This window comes from Psammomys obesus, unplaced genomic scaffold (assembly GCF_907164565.1).
Source record: "Psammomys obesus unplaced genomic scaffold, mPsaObe1.curated_primary_1811, whole genome shotgun sequence".
Taxonomy (NCBI): domain Eukaryota; kingdom Metazoa; phylum Chordata; class Mammalia; order Rodentia; family Muridae; genus Psammomys; species Psammomys obesus.
In genome coordinates this window covers 7,570,103-7,582,764 of record NW_026585698.1, presented here as the reverse complement: position 1 = coordinate 7,582,764, position 12,662 = coordinate 7,570,103, and the positions used below count along the sequence as shown (strand labels likewise).

Here is a 12,662-nt window from a genome sequence, read left to right as displayed (position 1 = left end):
TATATATATATATATATATATATATATATATATATATATATATAAAACGTGTTTGAAATGTCATAAGAGAAGCTTGAGTCTTAACCAGGCTACACACGTAAGGATTTTGCATCATTGTCACTGCTGGCATGTGTAACAGGTGGCTTTGTATATTGAAACCAGCTTACTAAGATTATCCATGAGAAATTGAACAGCGTAAGAGTCCACATTGTCTGGAGGCCTTACTTGGGCCTATAAGGGGGTTTAAGGAAAAAGAGGATCTCTTTTATTCAAAATGGGAAAGGTGCCATTTTGCCACCGTCTCCTCTCCCTTAGATCAAAACTGCTAGCACACCCAGGTCTCCCTCCACTGATGCTTGTATGCCCTATAAAGTCCACTGACAACGAACGCTGTGGTGTTTTTAAAGTGAAGCCATCTACCCTGATTGTTTTAAATACCACTGGCACCTTCCCAACACCCGTCCTCCACAAATACAGTAAGAACATCCTCCCTAAACTGTTTAGAAATGCCTCACAAGCGTCAGAACTTGTCCTGTCCTCCTCTCCTTCCAAAGGAATACTAGACGTGCCGGGTGTGGTGGGTGAGCTGTGCAGCCTCCGTTCTCCTCAAATAAGCAATGGCCAGGTCTTGGCATCTGTTATTCTGCAGAACTTTAATCTATGGGCGAAAGTATAATTTAGAAATAAAAATAAGAGGAGACATGGCTTTGTGGGGCAGGCTGTTGCTTTCTATCTTTCTGTCTTATTTTACTCACCCAACTCAATAACAGACACAGTGAATATCTCACCTTCGGAATTCGATTCATTCTCCATTTTCCTGCTCAGTGTGAATAAAAGCAAGCAGATTTGGTAGACAGGCCTTCAGAGCCAGGCTTTATTTTAGTGATGAGAGAAAGCTCAGCTGACTGTAAATGCTTGTACTGGTTTGATCACTTAATCTATAGGGTCAGTTTATCAATTTTAAAGTAGGAAGCACATGTTTCAAAGGATGAGAAGGTGCATAAACACGCTTGAGGAAAAAGGACATATTTTTTTCAGAAGTGTGGCTGGCCACCCACCTCCACCGGCTCCAGGCAGCCAGTGTCAACCGTGATCCATACAAGCTGGTGGACTTGAAATGGGACTTTGTCTTATATTGTATCACATAACATGAAAGGAACAGGGTGTGTGTTTGGAACGCTGGGGGCAAACAGCTGTATGAACAGCTAGGGAGCCTCAGATGAAGTTAGCCAAGGGGGACAAACAGCACCAAAGGTGGGGAGCCATCTTATCGTTCAGTGAGCGAGCCTGTGTTAAAGCTGTTATCGCCCCCTTAAGCTCACTGAAGCCTCTGTCTCTGGGTGTCCAGGACAGTTTGCTCCCCTCTGAATGTTGCATAGAGATGAGCCTAGTGCTGCGGCCCTCTCACGATGCTAGATTGAATCTCTTGTTGCCGTCTTTCCAGATAACAGCCCGCCGTCAGTGGAAACATATTTATGACGAGTTAGGCGGTAACCCCGGCAGCACCAGCGCCGCCACCTGTACCCGCAGACACTACGAAAGGTAAGAGGCCGTTTCCTGCAGAATCCTTGCTGGGGTCCAACCGCGCTAACTAGAAGACGATTCTGGATAAAGTCGGATAGAGGAAATCCAAAGGACCTTTGGGAAGACAGAAAATACCCCTTCTCTCTCCCCCTCCCCCAGCATTCTCCTTTACATAGCATGTTCTCTGGTTACCCAGACTAAAATTAGACGTGCCTTTACTTAGGTTTTGTCTTGTGGCCACCTGTCTGGCAGTGCCCTTCCCCCAACCAGCGTGGCTCGCTAGGGACATTCTCAGGAGGCTCATTTACCAGGAGATCTTTTGGCTCCTGGAAAACAAAGATGGGAAATGTTATCATTGACGTTAATGTGTGACTGAGCACTGGAAACCAGGCGCTTCTCACCACAACAGCACTGCCCCAGATAACGTCTGTGTGGGGGTTGTTTTTTTATTTTTATTTTTTTACCCCATACCTCGTTATAATTTTTTCACTTTATAGACATGCTTTCTTTCAGTAAAGGAACACTCAGACCAAATTCTGCTTGGCTTGGTTTTCTAATAATAGATGTCTAGCTCAGAAAAGTATTGATGATATAACCCTGGGAAAGGCCCTGTGGAAAAGAATCATGTCTCATCCTGTCCAGTCCCACCCTCATCCCTTCCCGTGCGTGCTCCCGACCCCATCCCCGCTTTGCACTCAGGACCACATGCCTACACTGCTGAGGGATGGCAGTAAATTCATGAGTGATACTTACTCCGTGCTCTCTCAAGTCGACCTTTAATGGTTGGGTTGTACCAGCTTCCTTACAGCTAGTACTGGCCTGTAGAAGTGGGGAGGGGTTAAGTAATATGTGTGCATGTATCTGTGTGTGTGAAGAAATGAGCACACGTGTGCAGAGCTGGTGTGAAAGGCAGAGGTCAACTCAAGAACTGTTCCTCTGTTGCTCTTAGTTTCCTTTCTTGTCGCTGTGGTAAAACACCCCGACAAAAGGACACAAGTGAGAAAAAGAGTGACTGGCTAGTCAAGTACCGTGGCTTCAAATCCAGAGCTAGAGAATTCAAACATTAAGGAGAGAAGAGAGGGGAGAGAGAGCGATTGTGTGTGCGTGTGTGTGTGTGTGCGTGTGTGTGCGCGCGCGTGCAAGCAAGCTTGTGTTTTAATAGTGCTCATGAATACACTGAAGTCAAGACACACCTAGTTAGCAGAACCCGGCAGTTAACATGCTGGTAAGAAAGTTAAAGTGCTAATAGCCAATTTACTGGTTGCTTTTCTTATAGTCTAATACCAATCCAACTTTAACCCACATCCATGGCACGCACTGTGGGTCATACATAGCATCCTTCACAATTCAGCTTGACGTGTGCGCCATTGAAGTTCAAGGGTGTGTTTCTCTGCATCTCATGTTTAACTCCGTGGCCAGTTAAGAAAAGTTAGAGTGCTTGTTTCAGAATATTTGAAGTAAACTGAGTTAAACTTAGTACCTCATGAACATTTCCCATGCTGTATCCCCAAGAGACTGCCCTGGCCCTGTGGTAATCTAGAAAGATTCTTAAGTATCAATAATAGGTGTTCAAATTACTGCCCTTGGCAGCACTTTTTAAAATATATAAACGTGACTGTGATTTCTCTCGGTTCTTAACATCAAAGCCCACACATTCTTGCTACCCACTGTCCTGGGCAGCTGATCCCCAGCACAATGTCTCCCCCGGTGAGGGCTCTGCCCACAGTGCTGAAGGCTACTGTAACCTACTTATCGTGGGCTTAGGAGCCTCTAATCAAATCATGCCATTAGAAACATAAAAATACACTTTCTCCTCTTCAAAAGTTCTCGGCACCTGGACCATTCATCTTAAAAGGACCCGACGATGAATAAAATTGGCAAAAGGAGTCAGTCATATAGCTGCAGCTAGCTCACCTTCTTGAAAAGTGAGCACAATAATTAAATGAATCCTACAAAGCATCACATGCTCAAAAGTAGATAGGAATGGGGATGGAGAGAAGGACTGAATGTGTGTGTGTGTGTGTGTGTGTGTGTGTGTGTGTGTGTGTGTGTGTGTGTGTGTGTGTGTATGTGTGTGTGTTTCATTGTTCTTTAATAATATTCATGGATATTTTGCCTCATACATGTGTGGAAGAGTTTTCAGAGGCTGGAAGATGGTATTTGATCCCCTAGAACTGGAGTTATGGACAGTTAAAAGTTACCATGTGGGTCCTGGGAATTAAACTCAGGTCCTCTGGAAGAGCAGCTGGTGCTCTCAAATGCGAGCTGTGTCTCCAGCCCCTGGATGTGTGTTACTCAGGAGGTTTTGTCAGTAACTCGGTCTTTAATGAAATGCCCAGATACTTCTGATGTACTTCATTTAATGAGTTTCCTTTTCTAAAAGTAGAAGATTCCCAAATGATGTAAGCTGTCATTTCGGAAAGCCCTAGCAACTACAACATATTAGGAAAGGTTTTTTTTCAATTTTCTTTTTTATTCTGAATCTGTAGGGTCAGACTAGACCTTCTGTTTTGGTCTCCCCGTGGGTGACATTTTTCGAGAGGCGTAATACATTCTTCCAGTTCTAGAACTTTTTTGGTCAGCGTTTGAGTTAGGGCACAGTGAGTAGACTGAAAAGTTTTCAGCGCAGAGAATTCACTGTAGGGGACCGTGTCAGCAGTGGGTCGTGGCTTCAGCAGTAGGAGATGGCTTTAGGTGTTGGTATGAAAAACTAAGGAAGACCAGAGATGATCCCTGCAGGCTCCCTGGGGTGGGACCAGAGAGAAACGCTGGCTCCACCCTCATGTTTCAGGAGAGTGCCTGGAAGGGTTGGAGTTAGAGAGAACCACTCCAAGAGCAGCACTGAAGTTTGACCCCAGGGCGGAGCTCTCAGGAGCTGGTCAAGATTGACCAGGCCCATGGGCTTCTGGGACTGTGGGAGGAAACCAGCCTCTAGAGTCAATGGCTCTGCTGTAGTTCTCAGGGTGACACTGACAGGAACATCTAGGAAGGCGAGAAGAGGTCTTTTCCTCTTTACCCTGTTTCCCAGGGTCCTCTATTTGCAGTACCCCAGCTGGAAGACAGTTGACAGAAGGGACATGCCGTTTATGCTTCTGTATCACAGTGCCAGCTAGCGTAGCACTGAATGGGAGAGTTGGAGTTGAAAGTCAATAGTCCAGTGGCATATGGGAGCCCTACCACACAGAAAGGTCTGATCTGTGTCAGAGTGTGCAGAGCCCGAAGGCCAGGGGAGTTCTGCACTGATTGCAAGCCTTTGGCCTGTCTTCAACAATTGGTTTTTGCTCTCTAAACTGCTGTGGCCTTCTGATCAGTTATTAAAAAAAAATGCTATGAACAATTAGTAGTTGAAAATCTTTAGCTACCAATATTTGAAAATCATGGTTGTCATTGTTGTTTTAATGCAGACTATGCATATATTAATACCACTCTCTTTTAAACTAATCATGATTGCACTGGTTGGTTTGAGGCAAGTTGACATAAGTTAGCAAGGACAGGGGTGGACCTCTTTTGAGGAATCGCCTTCAGTAGATTGCCTTTGGGCAGATCTGTGAAGCATTTTCTTTATTACTAACTGATATGGAGGGCCCAGGCCATAGGGGCTGCCCACCCCAGGAAGGAGGGCCCGAGTGATATAAAAAAGGTAAAGGAGCAAGCTGGACAGAACAAGCCAGGAAGCCACATTTCTCCCTGCCTCTGCTTTAGTTTCCGCTTCTGAGTTCCTGCCTTGAGTTCCTGCCACCGCTTCCCTGATGATGAACTACGATTGGAATGTTCAAGGCAAATAAACCCTTTCCTCCCCAAGTTGCTTTTGGCCATGTTTTTGTCACAGCAATAGAAAGTAAACTAGGACAGTGCCCTTTAAGAAACCACCAGTGATCCTGTGGGCCATAGTATGGAAAAGAGGCTTGGACAGAGTTGAGTGTCTGCTCTTTCTCTGGTTCCCCCAGAGGACAGGAGGCATGATGGGTTGAGGGTTTTAGGCTCTGACCAAAGAAGAGGCCAGCCTCTTGCTAAAGCCATACCACCAGGTTCGTTCATTCTTGTCAGTCCCAGGTTGTGGGGCCACAGTGAAAATGGCTGGCTGTTTGAGAGAAGAGCCACCATTTTCAAGAACTCTCGGGAAGATGAGAGAGTTCAGAACTTTGGGGTGAATTCCTAAAAGCCTTGCAGAGCTGCATCAGAACTATTGATAACCTTCTCTGCTGCTGCCACTTCCTCCCCCTTCTTGCGTGTGTGTGTGTGTGTGTGTGTGTGTGTGTGTGTGTGTGTGTGTGCATGCATACATGCACATGCAAGTTTGTGTGGAGGTCAGAGGACAACTTTTGGGACCAAACTCAGGTCAGCTGGGTTAATAGTAAACTGTGGCTTTGCCTGCTGAACCATCACTCTGGCCCCTGCCTTATTATTTGAGACAGGTCTTTTCCACCCATCTGACTGAGCTACTCACTAGCCAGCTGCAAGGATCCGAGTGTCTCTGACTCACAGTGTTGAGGTCAGTAGAACTCCGCTGCTGCTAGGTTTTTTTGAGGGTGCTGGGTTTCGAACTCAGATCCCCATGCCTCTCATGGGAGCCATCTCCCCAGCTGCTTCCCTGTGGCTTATAATTCTTTTCCTTCTAATACAGAGAGTTGTATTTCCCCACTTCATCCCCCCACTTTGCTTTCCCAGAAAAATGATAGAGGAACAAATGAAGTACATCACATTATCTACTGATGTCTTTTTTATGCAGTGTGGTTCATGATTCCAGTAAATGTTTTTGTTTTACTACGAGAAAAAAAAAAAAAAGGCACCAGTTCCTCATTAAATGTTACTTGCATATTATTAGTTGGGCACTTTGGGTTTATTAATGAGTGCAATAATAAAAGTGCGGGCTGTGGAAATGAATCAATGGGTGTTTTTTATTTAAAACATAGCAGAGACTGTACAATGGCTGTGAATGCCTCGCTGTCGCTGAGGGCCCTACCCGTCCAAACTTGTCTCTGATTGGTTTAAATCAAATAGGTCCAAGCACTTCATAAAAATGTCTTTGTCAGCCTGGTTTTGCTTCTAAACCTATTCATCTCTGTCAGTTTTTAATATGAGTACCAGGCTCCTGGCCATGGTCCATTAGTACTGCACTTAATTGCTCATGTTACAGATGATTACCAATATAAAAAGCCTTCGTGTTTTCCCATCGTGAGGCTGTTGCTGTGTCGATGTCTGAAACTCAGCAAAGCTTATGAAATGTGGCTGCTTTCAACATTTCTTGCTGAGATTTATAGATTAAGTTACTGTAGATGATGACGCCAAAGGAAATGTCTATGTTCTCCTGGGCAAAGGGCACTTCTAAATACCACATTTTCCTTCTTGTCCAACCCTGAAGATGCCCTGAATTTCTTTCTTTTTTTTTTTTTGTCAGCTAGGAAACAAAAACAAAAATGGCTCCTTCCGTGGACTTTCCATAGCTTGATTTTTCTGTAATAGTAACTCGTTTTAAAGGCTTTGTTTCCATATGCAAATTTTCTTTTTCCTTTAAATGTTTTTTGAAGCACAAGAAGGGAGGGGAATCTTTATATAAATACTAGATTACTGGTTTTAATTTTCTCGAATAAATTACATGGTCTGTTTGTGTGGAACACATGAAGTTGTTATTAGGGATTTTAAAAAAGGAGCATCAAGGCTAACATGCTTTGTGATGTGTTTTTTTCTGAGGACTTAGAAAATCAAAATCACAAGCAAATGTATTTGTTTGCGAGGGAAATGAGCAATTACACTTCATCTTCTTGCATGCATAATGCCCGATTTCACATTCTAACCTGCTTTTCCTGGAAGAGCTCCTTGGTCATGACCGTCACTCTATGAGATCGGCTGAGGGTGAGCTACACCCAAGCCAGATGCAGGGTGCAGAAACTGAGTGATAGACAGCCAGAGGGTCTGCCTTGCTTTTCAGAAGGTGATGGGCATGATGGGGAAGGCTTTGTGCTCTTAGTAAGATAAGTACTGTGCTCAAAATCAGACTCTGAAATCTTTCACGTTCAAACAAAACAAAACAAAAACCTCAGCTAATCATAACTGGGCAAAAAGCCAAGGGAAAGAAAGTCAAGAAAGTCAAGGTGAGTTCTCGTTCTGTTCAGATCTGAGGCAAGAGTTCATGTATTCTTGACACCCTTCAAGCTAATAAATACACAGCTGAGAAATTTTATATATATGACCCCAGAATTTTATATACATGAGGTTCCTAAGCCCAGCCTCTCACACCATTGCTTTAGTGTGTGACCCATCTGTGAGTTATTTGTTACCAGCCCATAAAAAAGCTTAGTTCACCAGGACAGCTTAAAGGTAAGCCCTGTGAAGTCACTTTGGATGGAAGCAGAATAATTTTGTGTTTGCTCAACGTGATAATAATAAATCAGGACTTGCATTGTGTGCCTCTTTTGAACTTCTGTTTTCCTAGTAATTCATTTTGGGTGGATTTTTACCAAAGTAGCAGAAGGGAAACAGGTTGGATAATGAGAAGAGCAGCCCTTTCCCGGGGTCTTTGGATAAGTGTGTTTCCCCCCGGGGTCACAGACTCAGGTGGTTTTGACATATTGGTGCGATGGTGGCAGAGGTTGCTGAGGAAGCACAGGTTTCCTGAAAACCAGGCCCAGCCTCTGATCCTTCCCCGGAGAGCAGCCTCCAGTCACCACTGCTTGTCCATGGAAGCTGCAGAAACTCCCAGTTTATCTAACTTACCAAGAGGTCTGACTCACTGGCTGGGGAAGATACTTAGATAAGACATGAGAAACCAGATGTGTAACAGAGAGTACAAAGAAGCAGCAGAGAGACTTAACACCCACAGGAGACATCTCCCTGGGAGATCTGGAGTTTGAACTGGATCTCCAAGAGGCAGGGCTAGAACTTGAGTCCTTCGTCAAATGTAGAACCAAAATGTCAACTGCTATCAGGGCAAGGACCGTGGCGAGGTCACCTCCCTCCAAACGTCCAGAAACTCCCAGCTCTGCGTCGCGAACACGGTGAAATGAATTTAAATTTTATAAAGAGGCGGTCCCGTTTTAGAAAATTCCTGTAAAGGAACAGAGAATGAGGTTTGGGTTTCTAAAGGCCTGGTTTCCCAACCATGTGACTCAGAGGCGTGTAATGATAGTTTGTCCTCTCACGGTCCAGAGATTTGATTCAACAGGTAGATTACTCCATTCCTCACCCAGAGTGGAGCTGCCAGTCAGCGGACTTGCGTTTGCCTCCCAGCCACCATCTTGGTCCTAGGAATCCATTTGGTGGACCATTTATTTTTCCTCTTTCTGCAACACTGCCGCCAAGCAAGCTGTCCTTGTCCCCTCAATATGAGAGGTCCAGCTGGCCCTTATCGGCATCCAGTGGCCCAAAGAGCCAAATGCAACTTGCTGCTGCTGCGTTAGCATAGCTGCTTTTGGCCTGACTGTATTCCCCCAAGGCTTGCTCTCTGGATGGACCAGAATCTGGTCAGTGTCCACCTCTCTCGCTGGAGTGACCTTTTATCATCTGGAAAGAGTTTCTCCATACAAGCCAGTCAGGTAATTTCATCCCAACAGGCTCACACTTTAGCTTGCTCAGCATGCCTGAAGTGTTCTGGTAACTTCCCAATGCCTGGATATTTCAAGAAACTTTGGGGGGGAAAAAAGACTGAAAAAACTAAAACAAGATTCTAACCAGATCTTTTTATATATTTTTACATAAAAATATATACCATGTATATTTATATTTTTATATAAGCATAAGCAACGTCATAAAAAAAACTATTTAAAAATTCTTAAATTTGCATCCGGGTTCGAGCTGTAATTAATAGAAGAGTTAGAGTTTATGCTTTTGAGAGTAGAAAAAGCCTCAGGCAAACACTCCTCAAGCCTGTCTGTCTGCTGTGCTGGAAGCCAGGGCTAGTTCTTTTTCCGGCCCCTCCCCGCCGAAAGCTTGCCAAGCGGTGCTTTTTCCTTGTCCGCGTCTTTCATTGTCTCTTTTGCCCACCTCCCTGTTTGGACTTAGCAGCAGTGCTTCCGGGTCCACCCGAACTTTATTGATGGTTTCCATCAAGCATGACTTCACATTTGAGAGCAGGTCCTGTGCCTTAGCCCCTTTCTGATAAACAACAAGAGGCTTCTTAGTATTTTTTCTCCTCGGGGCTTCGTCATTAAGATTAAGTAACCGTATTCTCAAGCATGCCACTGCACAAACATCTTTTCAGTTTTGAGAGTAGCAGGCACATGCCTTCACAAAGGAACTATTGAAAATGCAGCAAGCATGTTTCCAAAAGAGAAAGCTGGAGGGGGGAAGAAACGGCTCAGATGACAAAAGAATGTGATTGTTTACCATTAAGATACATCTTTAGCTTGGCCACTGAGAAAAATCTCTTTGGAACATTGTGTTTTTGTACAAGTTGTTACAAAGTTTGTCCAAAGTCATGGACCCTGTGAGAGACTGGTGAGCCTTTCAAAAGCCCTGGCACGGGTGGTGGCTTCTAGCATGCCCAGGACTTAGTATGATGGCCCTCAGTGGACTCTTCCATGTGGACTCTGCCATCATTTGTGGGATGCAGATGATGGTGACAGCAGCGGTGATGTTTAGAGATTATTCTTGAAATGATGTTATCCTGCCCTTGAAACGGATCTGTGCCACACCTGTCGGAGTTGCTCGCTGTTCTCCCCTTGGGAAGAATAATTACTAACATCTTTTTTGCTATCTGGGGCTGTGGAAGGTTGGGTGCTCTTTACGGTCCATTTTCTGTCGTGAGCGTGTAGTGTCATCTCTGGGACATCCAGCCCAGCCTCTTAAAGCCCATTCTAGCTTTCTGCAGTGTGGTCCACATTTGACAGGCATGGAAATTACATCAGTCTAGACATGGAAATCTTCAGACGGAATGAGCAAGCATCACAAAGCTGAGCTAAGACAAGCTCTGTTAGAGAGACCCTGGGAAATGATGTCCCTGGGAACATTAAGTCATGGAGGCAAGATTTCACGAAGAAGCCATTCTTGAGTTCCCTTGCCATTTATAGCAAATCCTGAAGCCCCCTGGCATGCCCATTTTGGCATATGTAAGAGAAGGGATGTGCCCTTCTATCACGCTATAGGGTTGCTTCTTATGTGACGGGTTGATCCGTTGTTGAATGGCCATGTGGATTCCACAGGCCTGTTGCCTCTGAGAAGAAGAGACAGCTCTCCCTGATTTCTTAGAAAATCTCGTGGACGCCTAGAACTCTCTTAACTTGGGCAGGTACAATCAATTACTAAGGAGATATTTCTCAGTCTAGGAAGATAGCCACCCAGATGCCAAGACAGGAAGCCCTGCCCAGCAGATCCATGTTGAATTCAAATTCCAGGACTCAATAGCTGTGAGCCACTGTCTAGCTGAGGGTTGTCCAACCCAAGGGCAGTACAACAGGACATCATCATCTGCTACAAATGTGTTGGAACACATCCTTAGTTATCCTGGGATGCAGATTGCCCATGACACCTTGATTCAGTTCTAATCCCCATTTTTTTTTTTTTTTTTTTGCCACCCATAAAATGAAGGTAAACTAATATACATGTGGGTAGATCTCTTTGTTAGGGTTGAAAAGAAGACCTGCAAACTTCTTGTATGCACAGGGGCTTAATACCTAATGGCTATGTAAGGATCGCCTAGCCTGCAGTGGGTACCACACAGTGACACAGCTGTTACCTGGGGTGGACTGGAGAAGTGGGTCCCGCATACAGCACTACACATGCACAGCATAACTCATCTACCTGGCCCAAGTCCTTAGGACTCCATGTTAGAGCACCCACCATCTTCAGCTATCTCTTCCTCAGTGGCTTACCTTGGCGGGAGCCAAGCCATCTTCTCGCTGAGGTCTCCAAAGGACATGTTTAACCTTCTGCTTGCCGAGGCTCACAGCCACTCTGAACTGCGGTAAGGGTGTCAGAAATAATAGTATGCCTAAGAACAAAGCTCTCTCCTCGTTCCCAGGAGAGACCAAAGAGTCGTGTAGGGTCCCAGCAAGCCCTCTCATTCTGGTCTTTTCCAAGAAAAAAAAAAAAAAAAAGACCCTTTCTGACAAATGCCAGTGTTTTGTCCAGGAAAATGACGGCCTCTGTATCTTCTATGATGCCTTAGCATGAACCACAAGTGTTCCCATTTGTATGTACTTCCTGTTTAGCCGGCACAGTACTGCCTGCTCTTAGGAGCTCTTAGGCGAACTCCCTCACAGACTCCGTGTTGCGTTCTCTTGTCGTTCATTTCTCTACTCAGTTGAGTTCAACCAGGGACCCGAACTTCACATCCTCCACACCAACACGGTACCTCACTCCACTATTTGATACTCAGTGCTTGCCCTTCACCCCCAGGTCAATGGCTTCTGCTGTGTCATGCCCCCACCTCCTGCACACATTAACTTTTTCTCTTTCTTACCAAAATCAACACCGTAATATGAAAATCTTGCCCAGGACCTGATCATTCTCAAGTAGAGCCTGGCTTAGCAAATAACAAGAGCAAGATGGCACCATTGTGGATGTCTCCAAGCGTGCTGTCCCGCTTGTAGAGGCGATCCCTTTTCTCCCCAGGTTCACTGAGCACATGTGTATATGTGGTTTCTGGTCTGATTCTCTGATGCCTAAGTATTGTTCTGCCGTTTTCACGGGTGCGGCCTCGTACCTGGAGAGGTGGGCAGCGAGTATGGTGCTCATTTGTTCACACTCCGTCTTCACAAAGGGAAAAGGCAATTCTTGCTGGTCCATATTTGATGAAAGACTGCTTCCCACACTTCACAGTGAAGTTATATTTTCAATTCCTGGCTCAGAAAGGAAATGTCTGGCCAAGGCTTAGAATATATCAAGCCTGGAATCAACTCAGAGATGTAATGAGTCCATTTGGGGTCAGATCAGGTCCAAATCCCCAGTGGAACAAGCACGTTTCTTTTCTACGGCCACAAAGAAACCCTGCAAACACAAGACTAACAGTAGCGTTTTAAACCTCTCGTACACACCCGCTTTATTATCTCTGCCCCTAACCTGTTCTGCTCCAAAATTAATAGCAAATATTCAGAGTTGAAGTTTTTAAAACTGGTTTCACGCTATGAGCATGCCTGTGAACTAGCTGGGGTAGGGTGGAGATTCAAACCCACCCAAAAGGTTCCCCACCCCCTCCTCTAATT

At 45.0% G+C, this 12,662-nt stretch overlaps 1 protein-coding gene across 2 annotated transcripts in view; it reads left to right on the top strand.

Moving 5' to 3' along the window:
- The window catches only part of Arid5b (AT-rich interaction domain 5B), a 175,541-nt gene that overhangs the window by 148,230 nt on the left and 14,649 nt on the right, over positions 1-12,662 (top strand). For both annotated transcript variants that reach the window (XM_055598918.1, XM_055598919.1), the window contains one exon: positions 1,445-1,542. In XM_055598918.1, the coding sequence (XP_055454893.1) occupies positions 1,445-1,542 (98 nt within the window). The remainder of the gene's footprint in view (positions 1-1,444; positions 1,543-12,662) is intronic.